Here is a 23,170-nt window from a genome sequence, read left to right on the forward strand (position 1 = left end):
CTCAACTTCAATTTGCAAGTCCCAGTACTTTGTGATTTTTTCTTGCTGTTTTTCTTCAATTCGTGCATCTCTAGGTATTGCAATGTCAATGAACCATACTTTTTTCTTTTCAACTATTGTTATGTCAGGTGTGTTGTGGGCCAAGTGGCTGTCAGTCTGGATTCTGAAGTCCCACAAGATCTTGACTTTCTCATTCTCTAAAACCTTCTCAACTTGATGGTCCCAGTGGTTTTTGCTGTACTCAAATCCAAACTTTTGGCACAATTTCCAGTAAATGATCTTAGCAATGCAGTCATGGCGTTGTAGGTAGTCAGTTTGTGAAATTTTGCTGCACCCACTGATCAAGTGGTCGACTGTCTCGTCTTTCTCATTACAGAGGCGACATTTGCTGTTGGTGGTAACATGTTGAATTTTTGCCTTCATGTAGTTTGTGGCTAAGGCTTGTTCGTGAGCTGCCAAAATGAAGCCTTCTGTTTCTTTTTTCAGTGCTCTTGATCTTAGCTAGTTCCAAGTTAGCTTTTGGACAGCTTTGCCTTCAATACTTTTCAAGTATTGGCTATGCATAGCTTTGATTTTCCAATTTTCAGTTCGCTTCTCAATTACTTCTTTCTTTTATTCAGCTTTTGACTTAGTTGTCTTTAAAAGGCCTCCTTTATTTACTTCTTTAATCATTGGTTCTTCACTTTTCTGGATGTAATCATTCAAGCTGTTTTTCTTCTTCCACAGTCTGTTTTACTTGTAGGAGTCCTCGACCACCCTCTGCTCTTGGTAGATACAATCGGTCAACATCACTTTTAGGGTGCAAAGCATGATTCATTGTCATAAGCTTCCTTGTTTTTCTGTCCAAATTGTCCAACTCCAACTGGGTCGAGTCAATTATTCCTGCAGAGTATCGAATCACAGGTATAGCCCAGGTATTTATGGCTTTTATGATGTTTCCTCCATTCAATTTGGACTTTAAAATCTTGCGAATTCGTCGAATGTACTTGGCTGAAGTTAATTCCTTGACTTTATTATGCATTAAGTCAGAGGCCTCTAAAATCCCCAAGTACTTGTAGCCTTCTTCTGGTTTTACTGCCTTTATCATTTCTTCATTCTCAAGTTCTATTCCATCATCTTCTATGACCTTGCCTGCTTTGGTTGCCATTGTTGCACATTTGTCAATTCCAAACTGCATACCAATGTCTTGGCTAAATTCTTTTGTGCTTTCAATTAATAAACTCAGTTCAGCTTTTGTTTTACCAAACAGCTTCAAATCATCCATGTACACCAAGTGCGAGATTTTCAGTCCTTTCTTTGCAAGTTCGTGTCCACAGTTCATCTTCTTCAAAATGATTGAGTGGTATCATTGAGAGTATAAAAAGTAGGGCTGAAAGGGAATCGCCCTGGAAAATGCCTCGTTTAATTTCAACTTCACCCAGTTCTTCTTCATTAGCTATAAGCTTCGTTTTCCAGAGGTTCATTGAAGTTTCCATGAATTTTTGTATGTTGCTGCTGATGCCAAAGATTTTCAGGCTTTTCTTGATCCAGCTATGGGGAACTGAATCAAACGCTTTCTTATAGTCTATCCAAGCCATGAACAGGTTTGTTCGTCTTTTCTTTGAATTCTTTAGGATTAGCTTGTCAATCAGCAGTTGGTCCTTTGTTCCTCTTGAATTTTTGCAGCATCCTTTCTGTTCTACAGGAAGCAAGTTATTTCTTTCCAAGTATCCATAAATTTGGTTTGCAATGATACCAGTAAGGAGCTTGTATGTTGTTGGCAAACAGGTGATTGGCCTATAGTTTCCAGGGTCCCTTCCTTTTTCTTTATCTTTTTGGATCAAAAATGTCCTTCCAGTTGTCATCCATTCATCATTTTCAGGTGTTTTTAAGATCTGGTTCATTTGGGCTGCCAATCTTTCGTGCATACTTGTAAGTGCCTTTAACCAGAAGCCATGTAACTCATCTGGTCCAGGTGCACTCCAGTTCTTCACTTTTCTTGACTGTCTTTGCACCATTTCTTTTGTTATTTTCACATCTTCCATTTTAGGCACTTTAATAGAATCCTCAATTTCTTTGATCCATTTTGTATTTCTGTTGTGGTTCTTGTTGTTTTCCCACAAATTCTTCCAGAATTTCAGAGCTTTCTCTTTATCGGGCTTTTCATTTGTTCTTACTCCATCTCCACTTTCTAATCTTTTATAAAACTGGTGCTGATTTGCTCTGAACTGTGAGTTTTCCTTGAACTGAGTTATTCGGTTTTCATACCTTTTAATCTTTTCGGCAACGGCAACAACCCTCTTCTTCAGCTCTTCAATTACTACCGCAATCTCCTTGTTCTCCAAATTGTATCTTACTTCCAGGCTGCTTTTGACCTGCTTGTTCTTTAGCTGACCTTGCCTTAGGTTCTTCAAGTTGCTCAAGTCTCCACGAAATTTTTTGATCTTCAATTCCAACCGAATTTTCCACTTAGGCTTCCCCTTCTTGCCTCTTTGGTTCTTTTGTATTTTCAAACCCAATTCTTTGGTGGTTATGAAGGCTGCTGCATACATCAGCTGGTTTGTTTCAGCTAATGTAGTGGTTTGAATGGTTTGCACAGCCTCATTGACCTTTTTTAGTACCTTTCTCAATTCTTTCCGGTTCACTTGGTTCAGCTTTGGCAAACGTGTTCTTTTAGCATCTTCCATTTGATGCTTTATTTTCTCAGCTAATTGAGCACTATCTGTTGGTGTTTGTTCTTTAGTGTTTCCTTGCACTTTATCTTCATCCATTCCAGCATCCTCTTCCTCCCTTTCTTCCTCAGTTTGCTTTTGAGTTTGCAGATCATTCTTGATGTTACTCTTCTCTGTTGGTATACTCAGACCTTTAGTTGCTTTCTCTTCGATTCCTATTAATTCTGCTGTAGTGAAAAATTTGTGGCTTAGAATTACACGTTGTTGGTCCATTAGCCTTTGTTCACTGATATCACAATCCGTGTGGTTCATCTTCCAAATCTGATACATTCTTTTTTGAAATCCACGTTTTGCTGGCTCAGACTGATAGTAAACTTTGATAATAGAGATGTTTTCTGCCCTTGTCCAGATTTTTCGCTTTTTCTTCCAGTAGCTTGTCAGCTCCATGCCCTGGTTGCCTAGCAGAGGGAGCTGACCCCTGTAGCTCATTTTGCGCAAAATGCCCAGGAGCCATAGCACCCAAAAGAACCGGAATTATTATTATTATTATTATTATTATTATTATTATTATTATTATTATTATTATTATTATTATTATTATTATTATTATTATTATTATTATTATTATTATTATTATTATTATTATTATTATTATTATTATTATTTTCATTTTCATTATTATTTTCATTATTATTATTATTATCATCATTATTATCATTATTATACAATTGTATCACAGCGGCCAGTTGTTTCGCCGGATTTGGCATTGATTACTAGTCGGTGCCCACCCAGGGGCCTCCCAGGGACGTCGTAACGTATTTTCGTAATATACGTGCAGATCCAAGCAGTGCAGCTTTTTGCATTTGACTAATTATTATTATTATTATTTCCCCCTTTACTATTTTTATAAATAATTCAATGTGGCAAAGATACCTAATCAGTGGTGAAATTCTAATTTTTTTACTACTGGTTCTGCGGGCGTAGCTTGGTGGGTGTGGCTTAGTGGGAGTGGCAGGGGAAGGATACTGCAAAATCTCCATTCCCACCCCACTCTGGGGCCAGCCAGAGGTGGCATTTGCAGGTTCTCCAAACTACTCAAAATTTCTACCGATTCTCCAAACTACTCAAAATTTCCGCTACCAGCTCTCTACCAGAACCTACTGGATTTCACCCTGTACCTAATACTCTTTCCTCCTCTTATATTCCCCACAACAACCCTGTGAGATGAGTTGGGCTGAGAAACTGACTGGCCCAAAGTAATTCAGTCAGCTTTCCATGGCTAAGGTAGGATGAGAACTCAAGAGTATTTTGGTGAATGGCCCAAAGATACCCAACCAGTTTTCATGCCTAAGGTAGAACTAGAACTCACAGTCTCCTGGTGATTGGCTCAAAGATACCCAGCTAGTTTTCACACCTAGGCCAGGACTCAGAATCTCTAGGTTTCTAGCCTTAACTACTAGAAATGCTAAGCCAGGAATGTCAAATTGACAGCTCACGGGCTGGATGCATCACACACAGGCGACACCCACCCCTACTCTGCAAAGGGAAAGAACGTCACAATCAATACAACACACGACGTCATGTGACATGATCAAGTTTGACACCCATGCACTAAGTACTTCCTTGTCTCCAAAGGTGGCCTTCACAAAAGATCCGAGTTCCTAAACAGGCTACTCCAAAGATTTTGGAAGTAATTATTGGAGCACTTCCTGTGAAAAGCAATCTGTTTTGAGACTGGAGCAACCTATTCTGGGATTAAGGCATTCTGTGATAAAACATTTTACAATTCTCTTGCACCATCCTCTTAAAATGAATGGGCTATCCAGAGACCACGGGAAGCACCCTTTCCATTACTGATTCCCCCAAAATCTGTTCTACAGAATTTAGTGAAATAGAAAAGTATTTACCTTTATAGCTTTTGCTGTTTCCATGGATTGCTCCGGAGGAATTCCCATCTCCCTTTCCCTTAGGAGTTGCTGAATAAAATATGTGATGTCTCTTCCTGCAACGGGGATGTGCTTGATGCAGCTACCAATCACGTAACCTTCTGCCTTCCAAAGGGGGGGAGGGGGAAGTTACTTAGCTTTAGACTTCCAACAGTAAACAATTCAGAATTTGGGGCTGAATGCATTCTGCTTTTCAATCAATTATGGTAGCCCTTGACTTACAACCACAGTTGGGACCAGAATTTCCACTATTAAGGAAGCATTGACTAACAATTCCCTTGTTGTTAAGTGAATGGCACTTCATTTTTGTCATGGTTGTTAAGTGAACCCCTGCAGTTGCTGATGCAGGGATGTCTGCAGGAGGCTGTGTTTGTGTCAAAAAAAAAGTCAAGATGGCACACAACCGTGCAGTTTTTTGACACTCCTGCAAAAACCCCTGGCAGAGAGTGTCCAGATAATAAATTCTATGATTTCAGATATGATGCAGAAGGTTCTGGAAGCAGATGTGTTTGCTTTAAAGATGCAGCCACAGATACAGAGGTAGTATTCAGCTGGTTCAGACCGGTTCGGGCGAACCGGTAGCTCACTGATTCTGTTGGCTCCGCCCACCCACACCTGCCCTATCCTGTTCGTTATTTCCTGCTTTCTAGCTCATCTCATTCGTGCAGCTGATCCCGCCCCCGCCCCCCTTCGCTGTTCTACGTAACATTGCTGACTTGGAAGGTAAGCAGCTGAGTTTCTAAATGCTCCATTTTCAGTGCTGCATGCAAGAGCAAATGCACACTCAAAGCACACACTTACCGAACCGGTTGTTAAACCACTGCACAGATAAGTGTTGTGTTCACATTCCTATGTCTTCCCAAGTACATCTTCCAAAGCAATTGCACCAGTTTAACACATTTCTATAACTTAACTTTCTGGTGCAATCAGCAGGACCCCAAAACAACAACAACAAAAAACATACTGTGTTTCCCCAAAAATAAGACATGCCCTGCTAATATCGGGCTTTTCAGACCATGCGCCATAATAAGCCCTCCCCTGAAAATAAGCCCTCCCCCAAATATTTAAGCGCATGCGCAACCGGTCCCCACCATTAACACTGTACCACTTACTGGTACAGCTTCCAGGGCAAAAAGAAGGCTCGCCGCAAAAACAGCGGCAGGCCAGCAATGTGATCACCCCCTCCTGCCTGTTCCTTCTCGCGCAAAAAAACACCGCCCACCCCAATGGCAAAGGCAGCCTGCCTGGTTCCCTTCCTCGCGTTCCTCGCCATTGTGCTCAGGGAAGTGGCTGGTGAAAAAAAAACTTCTCGCAAGTTCAATCAAACATCTTGAAATCGCGAGAAGGGTTTTTTTTTTACCAGGGGCTTCCCTGAATACAATGGCGAGGAACGCAACGAAGCTGGAAAGGTAAGAGGCGCACCTCGCGGCCCAACACCGCCCTCTTTGCCCCAATGGTAAAGGCAACCTGCCTGGTTCCCTTCCCCGCCGTCCCTTTAGTGAGGGGTGGGAGGGGTGGGGGGAGGCGAGACGCGTGTCCTAGCGCTACCAGAGACTGACAGCTCCGTCGCGTTCCTCGCCCTTTCACTCATTGAATCCCCTTGTAAAAAAAAATCTCACGAGCTGAACTCATGAGGTTTTTTTTGCAAGGGGATTCAATCGACGAAAGGGCAAGGAACGCAACGGAGCTGGAAAGGTAAGAGGCACGCCTCACTTCTTCCCCCCCACCTGCCACCCCTCGTTAAAGGGACAGCGGGGAAGGGAACCATGCAGGCTGCCTTTACCTTTGGGGCGAGGTGGGTGGTGTTGGGCCGCGAGGCGTGCCTCTTATCTTTCCAGCTCCGTCGCGTTCCTCGCCATTGTATTCAGGGAAGCCCCTGGTAAAAAAAAAACCTCGCGATTTCAAGATGTTTGATTGAACTTGCGAGAAGGGGTTTTTTTTACCAGCCACTTCCCTGAGCACAATGGCGAGGAACGCGACGGAGCTGGAAAGGTAAAAGGCGCGCCTTGTTTCTCACCTGCCCCAGAAATAATAAGCCATCCCCTATAATAAGCCCAAGGCCATATTTCATAGGGCAAAAGAAAATAAGACCCTGTCTTATTTTCGGGGAAACACGGTAGGTGCTTCCTTAACTTATGACCACAACTGAGAGTGGAATTTCTATCATAAATCATTGCAGTCTTAAGTCAGTTTGGACCAGTGGTGGGTTTCAAAAAATTTTAGAACCTCTTCTGTAGGTGTAGCCTGCTTTGTGGGAGTGGCTTGCTGGCCATGTGACTGGGTGGGAGTGGCTTGCTGGCCATGTGACCGGGTGGGAATGGCTTGCCGGCCATGTGACCAAGTGGGAGTGGCTTGCCAGCCATGTGACTGGGTGAGAGTGGCTTGCCAGCCATGTGACTGGGTGGGCGTGGCCCAACTTGAAAAATGTGGTGAAACTCACTTAACAATGCTCTTGCTTAGCAACCAAAATGTTGGCTCAGAAACTCTTGGCATTTGAAGCACGCAAGTCTTAAAGCTGTCAAGTTACAAGATCCTTGCACCCCTAACCCTTTAGAAAAAAAAACCCCAGGGTGTTCAAACTTGATAGCTTTAAGACTTGTGGACTTCAACACCCAGAATTCCTCCTCTCGCTCTTCATCTTGATGATCTGCGGACGGGCGGGGGGAGGGAGCTGGAACCGGTTCTAAACGGCACTGTAGATTTATGGAACCTCTTCTATAGAAGAGGTTAGAACTGGCAGGAACCCACCCCTGGTTTGGATCCAAATTTACGACAATTTTTGCAGCAAGCATTAAGTACATCGCTGCACTTGTTAATAAACAAATCACGTTAACCGAATCCAGCTTTCCCAATGGGCTATTTTTTTTTGCCAAAAATCAACATAAAAGATTGCAAACTGTGATTGTGTGACTGTAGTATGACACTGTAATCACTCATAAATGAGAGCTGCCAAATACCTAAATTGGGATCCCATAAGCAATCATGTGACTGTCAAAGTGTTGCACAGTTGTAAATGAGAGAACAGTACAATCATTTTTTTCAAGGCCATTTGTAATTTTGAGCCATCATTACATGAATGATTTTTAGTCAAGGGTTACTTGTATATCGTACTTACCACTGGAATGACATGAGTCACCCCATCACCGCTGTCAACCACTGTGCCAGTTAAGGTACGGTTCCCAACTTGTCGTGAAGTCCAGGATGCAGCTAAGGCCAACACGGCCTGTGAAAGTTAATTTGAAAAATAAAACAGTAATTTAGAATTTCTTACCAATTTCCCAAATAGTTGGTAAATTCCCAGCCCAAGTGAGACTCTATACATAAATAAAATAAAAAATAAAAGACTAAATATCAGTTTTCCTCTTTTTTTTAGAAAAAAAAACAAAGAAAAGAAAATGTAAAAGATATTTTAGTAAAAATAAAAATAATTAAAAATAAAAACAAAAGCATTTTCTACATCTTCTGCACCCATAGGGCAAAATGGTCTTCCTAAGCTAACATTTCCTAGACCAACTTGGAGAGCTGTGGACTTCAATTCCCAGACTTCTGGGTGTTTAAATCCATGGGTCTTGCTAAGATTGAGAAACACTGCCATAAAATAATGCTTTCCACTTCTACAGATGTTATCTCTGGTCCTCATGCTAGTTAGTCTACAAACCAATATAATCATGAGATTATGTTAGGTTCCTGAAGCAGCATATCGATAGGAAAGGAACAGGGCTGTCTTAAAGGCTAAAATTCTGCAATGATGCAAAACGGAAAAAATGGAAAATAGTTAAATAAAATAATCTTTGCTACGGAGATGAAATACAGTGAGATCACAGCAAAAGCCTTCCTTCCTTCCTTCCTAGAAACAAATTGACTTTGTAAGAATGACACCATTTCCTCTTTCTATTTAGATACAATCAGGTCTTCAGCAGTAACTCTTAACATTTCTACATTAGCCAAATGAAAATACTTTCCCTACATCAATCACACAGACATTTGCTGAGAGGGTTAAAAAAAAGTAAGATAGGAACTGCAGGTGCATGATTCAAACTCTGTTCTTTTTTTAACAGGTGTTGCAACTGCCATCTTCATCTTTTGGACACCCTGCTTAATCATATCAACGTCTTCCAAAATATACTGGAAGGGGGAGTGGGGGAGAACTAAATACACAGAGAAGTCTCTGTTTCCAATGCCAAAAGCAGCATTCTTCCAGGAAGAATTGATTTGATTTTACCTGCACAGCAATATAAAGTCCAGGTATGTTAAATGATTCAAACATGATCTCTGCAAGATATTCTCGGTTTTCAGGTGTGTTCAGTGGCGGTTCAGTCTATTTTCAAAAGACAGAGTTAAACAAAAAGATATCAATCATATATTTTATCAAGGTTGATAGACAGCATTTGTGTTTATTGTAGTTCTCTCTTCTGACAGCTAAAAGTTTGACAGGGGCTATCAAATCAAGAATACAGCTAGTGAACTGATGGCTAAATTATTTTCAATACATTGACAACAATTAAACTGGTGTTAAATATTTACTGCCTCCTTGTTTTCTTTAGTGCTTAACATAATATTCTACCCTATTTATTCTCTCACTTTGGCTCTGCAGACTCTAAGAAACATGTTATTGATAGAGATTCTTAGGATAATATTTTTAAAAAGGAACAGTGTGTGTATCCTTTGGATAAAATCAGGATTGTACATCTATTTGTCAAATAAATCCTGCTCCAAGTTCCAACCATTTGTGATGTGGACTTTCCCATCACTTTTTTTCTATTAAGAGTGTGTGTGTGTGTGTGTGTGTGCGTGCGTGCGTGCGCGCGCGTCCGTTCTGACCTAGGCTTCCCAAGATCATGAAGCAGACTCCTCTTCTCGATAAAACCTCTTTTATTTAGGTTGAAGGGAATTCCTCTCCTGCAAAGTCCCAGCCAACAGTCTTTCATGAGATTCCACAACGACAGACCTTTATCAGGCTTGGAGAGTTGCAAGGCCGATATCTTCCAAATGCCACGCTGTAGCAGCAATTACTTGGCAAGAAATCAGGAACAGATCTTCACCCTAATTAATTGAACTTATGGCCTCCTGCAAACTCCCCTCCCCTTTCGCTCCTCTTTATTCCCTATGGGAGGGGCCATTCATCGTCCACCTGTGCCTTTACTCCCGAGCCAACCCTTGTTCCTTAGCTATTCCCTTCTCCTGGCAGCTCTGTGCAAGCGCACATCAGGAACAGGTTCCAGCTGTTCTTCTGCCCCACTGATATCTGACTCCAAAGGCAGCTGATGACTGTCGGACGGCCCTGGCCCCATCTCTGCCTCCAATGCAGAGCACTCATCAGAGCCTTCTCCAGACTCCAGGACTGGCCCATGTTCCTCCCCAACCACCAACTCTGCTGGCCACTAGCAGGCTATAACAGTATGTACTTATATTACTAATGTCAAAATGTATTACCAATAATACTTAAGTGTGATATATGGTATCATTTGCCTGTTGCTCTTACCATTAAAAAATAGTGATCTTCTGGTTCAGCTCGGAGATACTTAAAAATAATGTGTTCCATGAACCTTTCCATCAGATCCCAGTCTTCCACCATGCCATGCCGGATAGGCCACTGAAGTTAAGGAGAAAGGAACCACAGCATCATTCCATGAATGAAAGTGTCATCTTTACCTTGAAGAAACAAAGATCTGTTCTATCATTAAGATTCAGCAGGATCTTGACAGTTTTGAATACTGGGCACTATCTAACAAAATGAAATTCAATGGTGAAAAGAGTAAGGTTCTACATTTAGACAACAAAAACGGAATGCACAGGTACAGTATAGATCAGCGATGGCGAACCTTTTTTGGCTCGCATGCCACAAGTGGGGGGAGTGCAGGGGGGTGATGTGCAGGTGTGGCGAACCCTACTTGTGGCACGCGCGAACCTGTGTGCATGCACACACAACAGGCGCGAACCCCCCATTTTTACATGCTTTTTCACCCTCCCCAGGCTCCAGAGGCTTTATAGGAGCCTGGGGAGGGCGGAAAGAGCCTCCCCGCCCCCCCGGAGGCCTCTGGAGGCTTCAGGGACCGTCCGGATGCTTCCCTGACGCCTTCGGAGTGTTTAAAATGACCCTCCAAGAAAACCGGAAGTCACTTCCGGTTTGCTCGGAGGGTCGTTTTAAGTGTTCCGAAGGCATCAGGGAAGCCTCCGGACGGTCCCTGAAGCCTCCAGAGGCCTCCGGGGGGGCGGGGAGGCTCTTTTCGCCCTCCCCAGGCTCCTATAAAGCCTCTGCAGCCTGGGGAGGGCGAAAAAATGGCTTTTAAAAATGGTGAACTCAGCTGGCCAGCGCGCGCATGCAGGCTGGCCAGCTGACAGGGCAGCGCCTCGCATGCCCTGACAAATGGCTCCGCGTGCCACCTGTGGCACGCGTGCCATAGGTTCACCATCACTGGTATAGGTGGTACCTTGCTCAACAGTACTAATTGTGAGAGGAATCTTGGAGTCTTAGTGGACAACTATTTAAATAGGAAACAGCCGTGTGCTGCAACTGCCAAAAAAGCCAACACAGTCCTATGCTGCATCAACAGAGGGATAGAATCAAGATCCCGTGAAGTGTTGATACTACTTTACAATGCCTTGGTGAGCCATACTTGGAATACTGCCTCCCATTTTGGTCACCATGATGTAAAAAATACGTTGAAACACTAGAAAGAGTGCAGAGAAGAGCAACAAAGGTAATTAGGGGACTGGAGACTAAAACATGAAAAACGGTTGCAGGAACTGGGTATGTCTAGTTTAATGAAAAGAAGGACTAGGGGAGACATGATAGCAGTCTTCCAATATCTCAGGGGTTGCCACAAAGAAGAGGGAGTTAAACTATTCTCCAAAGCACCTGAGGGCAGGACAAGAAGCAATGGGTGGAAACTAATCTGAGAACTGAGGAGAAATTTCCTGACAGTTAGAACAATTAATCAGTGGAACAGCTTGCCTCCAGAAGTTGTGAATGCCCCAACACTGGAAGTCTTTAAGAAGATGTTGGATAGCCATTTGTCTGAAATGGTATAGGGTTTCCTGCCTAGGCAGGGGGTTGGACTAGAAGACCTCCAAAGTCCCTTCCAACTCTACTATTGTATTGTATTGTATTGTATTGTGTTGTATTATTGTAATCAAGGAAGGAAGCAACTTAGAAGTAAGGAGAAATGTCCTGGCAGTGAGAACAATTAATCAGTGTAACAACTTGCCTCCAGAAATTGCGAATGCTCCAACACTGGAAGTTTTAAAGAAGAGATTGGACAACCATTTGTCTGAAGTGGCATAGGGTTTCCTGCCTAGGCAGAGAGTTGGACTAGAAGACCTCCAAGGTCCCTTCCAACTCTGTGATTCTATATTCTAAAGACAGGCACCTACGTACCAGTTAGATAGGGAGCCATCTGTTCGGACAAAAGGCACCAGATAAAACCATATAAAATATAGGGGCCTCTCGAGAAATTGTCAAGGTGACCCTTTAGAGTATGGAATGACAAAATAAATGACTTACGACCACAAGTGAGCCCAAAAATTCTGTTGCTAAGCGAGTTTGCCTCATTTTAGGATTAGGGGACTGGAGACTAAAACATATGAAGAACAGTTGCAGGAACTGTGTATGTCTAGTTTAATGAAAAGAAGAACTAGGAGGAGACATGATAGCAGTCTTCCGATATCTCAGGGGTTGCCCCACAGAAGAGGGAGTCAAACTATTCTCCAAGGCAGCTGAGGGTAGAACAAGAAGCAATGGGTGGAAACTAATCAAGGAGAGAAGCAACTTAGAACTGAGAAGGAATTTCCTGACAGAACAATTAATCTCCATTTTAAGCCCCATTTTACAGCCTTTTTGCCCATTACTGAAGTTCTTAATGAATCATGTGGTCCTTAAGCGAATCCTGCTTCCTCCATTGGCTTTGCTTATCAGAAGCCATCTGGGAAGGTTATAAATGGTGGTCACATGACCCTGGAAAAGTGCAACCATCAAAAGTAAGTTCCAGTTACTAAGCACTTGGATTTTGATCACATGACCATGATGCCGCAATGGTCATAAGCATCAAAAAAAGGCCATTGGTCCATTTTTTCAGCGCTCTCGTAACTTCCCATGGTCTTGTAAATTTCTAACTCAACTGTCTGCCAAATTTGTTCCTACTTTAGTTTCCTCAGAGGTCTCTTCTGCTGAATCTTCCTTTCAATGAATGCATCTTTATTGTAAGCTTTAGAGCAGAGGTCTTCAAACTTGACAACTTTAAGACTTGTGGACCTCTGCTTTAGAGAAAGCAAGAGGTAAGAAAATGCACTATTCTCAAAGGTGCTATTTTAAAAGGAACCTCGAATTTGTTTTTTTCCTTGAGGAAAATGTTTCACTTCTCACCCAAGACGCTTGTTCAATTCTTCAGTTCTGTCGGAAACGTCTTGGATGAGAAGCAAAATGGCTTCATCGAGGAAAAATTGTTGCCTTTTGAAAAAGCAAAAAAGCACCTGAGGCAATTATGACCTAGATGACTGATAATCAGCACAGATACAAAAATTCAATAGCAAAGTAGAAGGGCCTACATTAGACTTCAGAAGAGGAGAACGAAGAAAAAGGTTCAGGGAATTGGGATCAACTAGACATAATAATTCTTAATCGGAAGGAAAAACTGACTTCAAAATTGGTTGGGACTACAACTCCCTGATGACCAGGCTAAGTGGGAATTCTAGAGTTGTTTAGTTAGGTTTAAAGCAGCGGGTTTTCACCTGAGATTTTATGGGTCTATGAGTTCACATGGAAAATAAATAATAACTTTATTTTCAACACTCTCTAACTTTCCATCCAATAATGAAACTAGATAACAAAGTCAACTGACAGCCTAGGGACTCCAAAAAGGTTTGATTATATTTAATGCTGCATATTTTAACAGCGGCAAGACTGGTTTTTGCACAGAAATGGAAAAATAAGGAGACTCCCTCGGAACAAGAAATAATAAATAAGATACTGACGTGTGCAGAGATGGGCAGACTGACTTTAGAGCTCAAAGACAGGAATGAGAGGGAATATCACGAAATCTGGGGAAAATGGTACGGATGGTTAGAAATGAGGGAAAAAGGCCGAGACAGAAAAACATAGACAAGTTAAGAATTGGAAAATACGGGTACTAAGAATGTGTGATATGTAGAAATTGGATATGTATTTGTATGATTAGTAATTATATAAAAGAAAGGATCAACAGACAGGTAATCTGACTGACTACATACACCTATGGAATGGATATAAATGTAATTGTTGTAAGATCTAATCACTATATGGAAATGTTTAGACCAGAAATGTTGTACTATGTCCAATGTTTTTAATGTTTATCTAATAAAAAACTTTTAAAAAACAAAAAAGTTTGTTAACATCAATATTACTCTCTAAAATGAGCTGAATTATTTTTCAATATTTGGATAATTGTATTTGAGCATCAATGCTTTCCTCTCTAATGTAATCTACAGCTATGTATTTTATGATAAGCCTTGAAATACACTTTTCTGAGAAGCAATACGTAGCTTTCAGCAGTCTAAAACGGTTCTGTGGCATAGAAGGATTAAGGACCCAGAATGTGCCAAAGACTTTAAGGGTAAAAGGAACATATGCAAAGGAAGACCAAAACTATCAACATAGAGGGCACTTCAATATGATTTGGAGGGTTTGCTTGCAGGTACAGGTAGTTCTTACAACTACCTTACAACTGTAATTAAGCCTGCGATTCAGTCCTAAGTCTGACAGTCGTTAAGCAGGTCATCATGTGACCAGACCCAATTTTACAATCCTTTTTACAGTGGTCATTAAGAGAGTAACCAAGGTTGTAAAGAAAACACTGCAGTTGTTAAGTGAACCCGTTGTTTGCTATGATTGTTTTTGTTTTTTTTACTGGCAAAAGTGTCATAAATTGAGGTCATGAGACTATGTAACTCTGCAATCAGCCCTAAGTACAGGCAGGCTGATAAGTATCCAAAAATGCAGTTATATGACCCTGGGAAGGGGATTATACAGTGGCACTTCAAATCCAGGTTGTAAATACCCTTTTTCAGGCCTGTCAAATGGTCACTAAGTGACTGGTCATAAGTCGTGGACTTCCTGCAAAAAGGAACAGGGCTACAATCACGCGGGCACGTCCGCCATCTTGATTTATTTGAATCCTTTCTGTGGATGCCTGAAATGAAAAGAATTGCCTGCTGATCCAATCCTTTGAGAGCTCAATATATGAGAAAAGCAGACAGAAGTGGGGTGGAAGGGTGTGTGGAGTTAAGCCTGTGGTGAAATCAAATTTTTTTACCCAACAGTACTATGGGCGTGGGAGGGTGTCATGTGACTGGGTGGGCGTGGCCATTTTTTTTTCACTTTTTAAAGCATTTTTTCCCGCCAGTTCGGATGAATAGGCAGGAAAAAAATGCTTTAAAAGTGGGGGGGGGGGAAGCTTCCAATGATCACATGGATCAGTTGTGAGCAGTGTAATTATCGGAAGCCCAGTTTTTTGCCTTTTTAAAGCATTTTTTTCCTGCCTATTCACCCGAACCGGCAGGAAAAAAATGCTTTAAAAGGGGGCGGGGGGGGAACTTCCCACGATTGTGCGGCTCACAGCTGAGCCGTGCAATCCTTGGAAGATTTTTTTAAATGTTGTTTCACAGAACCAACGACAATCGTCCTTACCGGTTCAGCCGAACCGGGAGGATTTCACCCTTGAATTAAGCACATTGTTAGCTTAGAGCAGGGGTGTCCAAACTTGGGAACTTTAAGACTTGTGGACTTTAACTCCCAGAATTCCCCAGCCAGCATGGCTGGCTGGAGAATTCTGGGAGTTGAAGTCCACAAGTCTTAAAGTTCCCAAGTTTGGACACCCCTGGCTTAGAGTCATTACATTCCCACAAACAGTCTAAGTCCACCCTTCTTGAATTCTGTGGACTCTTAACTGGTGACAATTTAGCACTGAACTTTAATTGGCGAGATTCCTGTGTATAGTTTTGAGCAATACGTCTTCCAAAGCGAAAATCAATGTATGGTCCCGATTTTTTGTGCCCGACATTCCCATTATTCGCTTCAACTTTACCTTTGTAGCATAGGTGGGTTTGACGAGAGCTTCATCTCCAATGAAAAAGTCTAGATCATCCACACCTTGGACCAGTCTCCTCTGTGCCTGGTCACCTACTTTGGCCGATTCCCTTATTGCAATACCTAAATGAAAGAGTAGGAAAGCAAATACACATTTGGTGCGCTCGCCTTGGGAGAACAGTTACCGTATTTTTCGGAGTATAGGACGCACCTTTTTCCCTCAAAAGAGGCTGAAAATCTGGGTGCATCTTATACATCGAATACAGCATTTTTGGCCTCCCAAAACCCCACTCCTTCACCAAAATGGCCTTGCAGACCCTGTAGGAGGCTTTCAGAGTGCTCCTGGGGGCTGGGAAAGGCAGAAATGAGAGAAAAACAGGCTGTTTTTTGCTCAATTTCCACCATCCCCCAGCCAACAGGAGCAGTTTATAAGCCTCCTAAAGGCTATGCATGCAATTTTTTTGACAGAAAAAGGCCATTTTTTCCTTGTTTTGGGGGGGGGGTCACCCCCGAGGAGCACTCTACAAGCTTCCTAAAGGCTATTCATGCCTTTTTTTAAAAAAACTGGACCATTTTGGTGAAAAACGGGGCAGGTTTTGGGAGGACTACAGAGTGCAAAAACTTTTTTTTTAAATTTGCCTCTTCAAAACCTTGGTGCATCTTATACTCCAGTGCGTCTTCTACTCTGAAAAATACGGTAAATATTTGCCGTTAGAGAGGTGCTTAGTCCCACATGCAAATGGCATCTTCAATTCAGAATACAAGCTGCCCTAAGGGTACCCCAAGTGAAAAGTCTTTCAAGCTGTATCCATGGTGTCAGGTAAAGAAGGAAGTCACTTGTTCGTCAAGGCAGATCTGTGGCAGCGCACATAATAGAGATAGGAAGGAAAGAGGATTTGCCATAGCAACCAGAAAGTGGCTTAATGAGGGCCAGTCTTGGCAAGGAGACCTTTGTCTCTCCATCTACATACTAGCCAAGGACACTAATGTAGTAAATACTACTTCACAGAAGAAAGGGCCCACACATCCCACCCTCAACCCCCAAGGAAAACTCACTAGACAGTAAAGAAGCCAAATGCTTGTCTCTCTCCACTGATGAGCACATATTCTGAAAACACCCTCTACTTACATGATGGGATAATAAATTGTGGTTCAGTATTTCCAGCGTAGCCCAGTTTTGTGTACCTAGAATAAGAAGAAAGCAGATAATCAGAGACTCAGCATGGTTTAGCCACACCAGGCTTAGCCAAATTGGCTTGCAAATTTGGCCATCTTTTTCTGAATCAAATAAAGGCTTATTGTGACCAAGGATTTCATGCAGGTAAATGCATTACGTTTTGTAAAGCACAAATACACCTCTTCATCCAAATTGCTGGGTTTCTATGCCTGCCCTGGGAGAAAGGCAACATAAACAGTAGAAGACTTAGAACAAATGCAAATGTATACAAGAATCCATTTTCAAAATTAGTCTGCCACAGGGATGGACATAAAAGAAATCTTATTTCGCCATCATCATTGCTGAAACCTTGAAAGCAGGGGCATCCAACCTGGGAAAACTTTAAGGTATGTGGACTTCAACTCCCAGAAGTCCCCAGCCAGCATGGAAGTTGAAGCTTAAAGCTTCCAAAGTTGGACATCTCTGCTTTAAAGTGTGTTTGTAAGAAATTTGGTAATGATCAATAGAATGTCATCATTCCATTGTCTGGAAGTATGGTACCAGAATATTGATCAGCATCTTCTGAGGATGGATTTCAGTTCAGTTCAGAGGTAAGCAATCTCTTGGCCTTCCCCCCATAGAAATTTGAACGCTCCTTTATTCCTGGCCTCAGTAATTCTGCGTAAGAAATGATGCTAAATTATATTTGGGTTTGCAGAAATACCATCCCAAGAAAACATAAATTGAGATTTGAAAGGGACACCTATAACAACAGAAAAAAGAAAGGGAGAGAGGAGGAGAGAATGAGAGGAAATGGAGGGAAAGAAGAAAGAGGTAAGGAGAGGAAGGTGGAAGAGAGAGAAAGAGGTGGCGAGAGGGTAGGAAGGGGAAGGGGAAGAGTAGGAGTAGGGGCGAGGTAAGGGAAGAAGGAAGGGGAAGGAGAGGAGGAAGGAAGGAAGTAGAGAAGGGCGGGAGGGAGAAAAGAAAGGGAAAATAATGTGTTACAACAGGCGGAAGGGATGGTAAACGAAGCAACCCAAACTGTATATTATAACCTATTAAATAACAAATGTATAAGAATGACAAACGTAAAGAAGAATAACAATTATGTGAATGTATACTTAAAATGGTATGTAAGAGAATAGACATTCTTTTTTAAAATGGCAAAATAAGTACGTCTTCATAAGACTGATGATTGATGTGGTGGTTAAGGTGATGGCTTAAAAAATAATAATAAAAATAAAAATAAAAACTTAATTAATTTTTGGTGATTAATAAGTAGAACGTTGTAGCTGCTTATAGAATGTTTTTGTTTTTAAAATGTTTATTCATTAACAGATAACCCATCATGACAATAATAATGAAATAATAACTCTAACTGGTAAAAGCAATTTGGATATAAACTATAATTTGGGACCTGGGGAAAAGATTTACTAATTTTATTAATATTTTTTTTTTGTTTAGATTTTGTTATAAAGATGTAATCTCTCCTGGGTACTTATAAATTCTAGCAATAAATTTTTGTCTAGATTTATTATAATATAAATATAAATGATTCTAGGCAAAAGCAAGTTTAAACAAGTATAGTTAAATGAGAATGATGGTATATTGATGGTATAAAGATTTTTAATTTAAAATGTACAATTCAATATGAATGAAATATAAAGAATGATTGTAGTAACGCACGAAATTCATTTGTAACCAATCGACATGCTTTCTGGAAGATGTAATGAAGAATGTTTTTAAGTGTGTTTTTTGTTTAATTAAAACAATTAAAAAATGGGGGGGGGGAAGAAATCAGGAGACTTAGGTTCTAGTCCTATCTTGGACATGAAAGCTGGTTGGGTGACTTTGCACAGTCCCTCTCCCAGCCCAGCTCACTTCACAGGCTGGTCATTGTGGGGAACATAAGAGAATGTGTGCTGGATATTTTTGCCACCTTAAGTTAGTGATAGCGTAATAAAGGTCAGATAAAATCTAATAATAAAACTGTAGCTCAAAAACATGCTAGAATGTTGTAAGAAGAATAACCTGGAAACTAAACTACTTCGACTAAAGTTGAAGGCAAGCATGAGTTCAAAAAAAAGAAACACATATGCTGCATCCCATGTGTTTTACTGATTACCAACTTTTCTAGGCCTTGCTTTAATGCTGAACAATCAGCTTTCCACACACTTATTGATCATACCATCCTCTAAGCTCAGGGCTAAAGGTCGCAACTGCATGTCCAGTTTTTCCATTGTTTATATTTGCAGAGATTTCTCATGGTCAGTGAGCTCCAAAATGATATGACTTCGAGAAAGCCCAAACAGTAATTATTAGGTTAAGGTAATATTTAATTCTACGATGATGATGATGATGATGATGATGATGATGATGATGATGATGATGATGATGTTATCCACTTAGTCGTGTCCGACCCTTGGCAAATCTTTTTTTTATATATCTATAAAGTTTTTTATTGTTTCAAGTACAGTCACAAGTATACATTCTTATAAATACTCCTCTCCTTCCTCTTTTCTTCTTCCCCTCTCTCTCCCCCACTCCTCTCTTCTTCTCCTTCTTACCCTCTCTCCTACTCTTGCTTCGCCTCCCTTACTTCCTCTTTCTTCCTTTCCCTCCTCATCCTCCCTCCTTTCCATTGTTGCCCTTGCTTGTTACTTTCTCTGATGGGTTGTTCGGGGTGGTATTCCCGTGATCCCGACTTTATATTTACATAAAAATAATTTTCTGTTCAATGTTTTACTTCCCAATAATGAATCCACTTACCTGTACCATTTTTTAACCTTTACACTTGTATTTTCCTATGACCCTGAACTGCGAATTACCCTCTTTCTTTGAGTTGTTCTATGCTCTGGCTGGTGTCAGATTTGATGGTATCCAGCCATTGTGTTCCTGGCCTTCTTTAATCTTATGATTAATAATTGCTATATACTGATTTTAACAAATTAATGCTTTGGCTTCACTCAAATCTATGGAAGTAATTAGTCTTGAGTCACTTAAGAACTGTGGACTGAACAAGAGAGGTCATCAAAAGGGATCTTGGAGTCCTAGTGGACAACCATTTAAATAGGAGCCAGCAGTGTGCAGCAGCTGCCAAAAAAGCCAACACAGTTCTAGGCTGCATCAACAGAGGGATAGAATCAAGATCACGTGAAGTGTTAATACCACTTTATAATGGCTTGGTAAGGCCACACTTGGAATACTGCATTCAGTTTTGGTCACCACGATGTAAAAAAGATGTGGAGACTCTAGAAAGAGTGCAGAGAAGAGCAACAAAGATGATTAGGGGACTGGAGACTAAAACATATGAAGAACGGTTGCAGGAACTGGGTATGTCTAGCTTAAGAGAAAGAAGGACTAGGGGAGACATGATAGCAGTCTTCCAATATCTCAGGGGTTGCCAGAAAGAAGAGGGAGTCAAACTATTCTCCAAGGCACCTGAGGGTAGAACAAGAAGCAATGGGTGGAAACTAATCAAGGAGAGAAGCAACTTAGAACTGAGGAGAAATTTCCTGACAGTTAGAACAATCAATCAGTTGAACAGAAGTTGCCTCCAGAAGTTGTGAATGCCCCAACACTGGAAGTCTTTAAGAAGATGTTGGATAGCTATTTGTCTGAAATGATATAGGGTTTCCTGCCTAGGCAGGGGGTTGGACTAGAAGACCTCCAAGGTCCCTTCCAACTCTACTATTGTATTATTATTATTATTATTATTATTATTATTATTATTATTATTATTATTATTATTATTGTATTATTATTGTATTATCTTCCATGCTTTTGAGAACTGGCATGCCTGGGAGGTCCTTAAGAAGATCATATGGGAAGTGGGAAGTAGAGGAGAGAGGTAAGGGAAGAAGAGAGGGATAGGAGAGAGGGCAAGGGGGGGAAGAGGAGGAGAAAAAGGAGGAGTGGAAAGGGGAGAAAGAAGGAGAGAGGAAGGAGAAGTAGAGAAGGGAAGGATGACAGAGAGAAGAAAGGAGGTAGGGAGGGGGAGGAGAGAGGAGAGAGGGAGAAGAAAGTTATAGATAAGGTACAAATATGGTGTATGGAGAGCAGAAAAGCCAATAATTGTTTTTGGGAGTTGATGGTAAGATGAATTGATGTAAACATTTAATAATACAATACGATGTTGGCTGTGTAATAGTATACATGTGATTATATGTTATGAAAATTAAAAAAAATTAAAAAGAAAATCATATGAAACAGCCCTCCATATTTCCATCCATGTCTAGTTTAGGGTCGAAGTTCTCAATCGCAGAACTGTAGTTCTTTTCTCAAAAATAATCAACGCTATTTAGTTATGCTTTGATTTATTAATACTCTGGTTTTTTTTCTCATTTTGAGTCCTGACAGAGAATTTCCCCTTGCAACTGAACAAGGATGTACCCTATAGGATTCAGTCTTCCCCACGAGGTAGTATTAATCCAGGCTTACAATTAAATAAACATGGTTAAAATAAATAATATTAATAATTCAGGCTGGCAAAAGCAGGACATCAATTCGTAAGCCTTCACACAAATACTTGTTCTTCAATAGGCAATGTAAGAGGTAGAGCAGGTGTCTGGGTCAGAGAAGCAAACAGGATTAGAAATCTCTGGGGCATCTCATCTGTTGACTAGACTGTGAAGTCAAAGAAAAAAGCAACAGCAAAAACATTTCCATACTTTTGTTAGGAAATCGGCATGAATGGTTGCAGCCATAAGGCAATCAGAATTAAAACTCAACTGAAAAAGGGGACTTCACTTATAAGAAAAGTGCCAGTTTGGTTAGGGTTGAAATCAAGATACTGTGAGTTCAAGTCCCACTTTTGGCATACAATAAAATACAATACAATAGCAGAGTTGGAAGGGACCTTGGAGGTCTTCTAGTCCAACCCCCTGCCTAGGCAGGAAACCCTATACCGTTTCAGACAAATGGCTATCCAACATCTTCAAGACTTCCAGTGTTGGGGCATTCACAACTTCTGGAGGCAAGCTGTTCCACTGATTAATTGTTCTCACTGTCAGGAAATTTCTCCTCAGTTCTAAGTTGCTTCTCTCCTTGATTAGTTTCCACCCAGTGCTTCTTGTTCTTCATGAACGCCAGTTGGGTGACTTTGGACCAATTACCAGGAGACAGTGACTTCAAGCCCTGCCTTAGATATGAAAACCAACTGGGTGATTTTGAGTTAGTCCCTTTCCCTGAGACCCAACCCACTTTACAACGTCGTTGTTGTGGGAAAAATGGGAAAAGGAAAGAGTATTAAGTAAATTCACTTCCAAGAGTTACTTATGAGGTAATAAAGATGAAATTAAAATCAAATTAAGAAATTAAGTAAGTAAAAATATTATGACTCTCACATTCCCCCATCAAAATGGTAGGTCTTAAATCACTCTATTATACAATAATAATAGATAAATATTAATTTAAAAAAGGGACATGGTCTCAATCAGAAAAGTAGGCAGTTCGGCGGTTCGAATCCCTAAAGCCGCGTAATGGAGTGAGCTCCCGTTACTTGTCCCAGCTTCTGCCAACCTAGCAGTTCGAAAGCATGTAAAAATGCAAGTAGAAAAAATAGGAGCCACTTTGGTGGGAAGTTAACAGCGTTCCTTGCTCCTTCGGCGTTGATTCATGCTGGCCACATGACCACGGAGACGTCTTCAGACAGCGCTGGCTCTTCAGCTTTGAAACGGAGATGAGCACCGCCCCCTAGAGTCGGGAATGACTAGCACCTATGTGCAAGGGGAACCTTTACTTTTACCTTTTATTATGCAATCCTCACCAACCTATTACCTTGCAAATGTTTACAGTTTACAATGTAGATTCACAGCCTCACCATTTGTCTTAACCAAGGGAAGTATGCCAAAAATAGAAGGGAATGCCTAAAAAAGGACCTTTTCGAGCCTGGTGCAAATCTTTCTTTAAATCTCTCTCCTCAGGTTCTACTCTACACATTTTGGTTATGCCTGCTTTGCCTGCAATGTTGAGAGATGTTTTGGCACGTGAAATGAAATCAATCTCTAATGTGTCACTACCTCTCTAGAATTAATGTCATTATCTGTCATGGTATACAGGGCTTTGATCCTGCGCTCGAAATAATTTCTGAGAGGCTGTATCGATTTACAGGACAATCCTCAGCAGGTTTCTCAGAAGTCCTAGCAAGTTCATAGAGACCTTCTTCTGAAATAGAGAGATATATTTAGCAGTATTGATTCAATTGCAAACTCTACACCAAAAGTGAAAAAGCCTGGAAGATGATCAGATTGCTCATGTAACTGTAATTAAATATGGGATTATTAGATTAGGCCTTAGTTAATATATGCAATGCCACGTTAGACAGACAGAATAACGTCAGAGGAATGCCCTCTAGGAA

General features: G+C 41.1%; 1 protein-coding gene across 5 annotated transcripts in view; it reads right to left on the bottom strand.

The window, feature by feature from the left end:
- Positions 1-23,170, bottom strand: part of ACTR3B (actin related protein 3B) — a 46,333-nt gene that overhangs the window by 15,880 nt on the left and 7,283 nt on the right. For 3 of the 5 annotated variants that reach the window (XM_081969976.1, XM_081969973.1, XM_081969972.1), the window contains exons 2-7: positions 16,786-16,841; positions 15,655-15,779; positions 10,080-10,190; positions 8,820-8,915; positions 7,713-7,820; positions 4,559-4,702 (exon numbers count right to left, since the gene is read on the bottom strand). In XM_081969976.1, coding sequence (XP_081826102.1) covers positions 4,559-4,702; positions 7,713-7,820; positions 8,820-8,915; positions 10,080-10,190; positions 15,655-15,779; positions 16,786-16,841 — 640 coding nt within the window. Of the gene's footprint in view, positions 1-4,558; positions 4,703-7,712; positions 7,821-8,819; positions 8,916-10,079; positions 10,250-14,628; positions 14,745-15,654; positions 15,780-16,785; positions 16,842-23,170 lie in introns of those variants that run through there. The other 2 variants (XM_081969974.1, XM_081969975.1) reach the window with 2 other exon arrangements.

The sequence above is a fragment of the Natrix helvetica genome, assembly GCF_964273705.1.
Source record: "Natrix helvetica genome assembly, chromosome: Z".
Lineage (NCBI taxonomy): Eukaryota > Metazoa > Chordata > Lepidosauria > Squamata > Natricidae > Natrix > Natrix helvetica.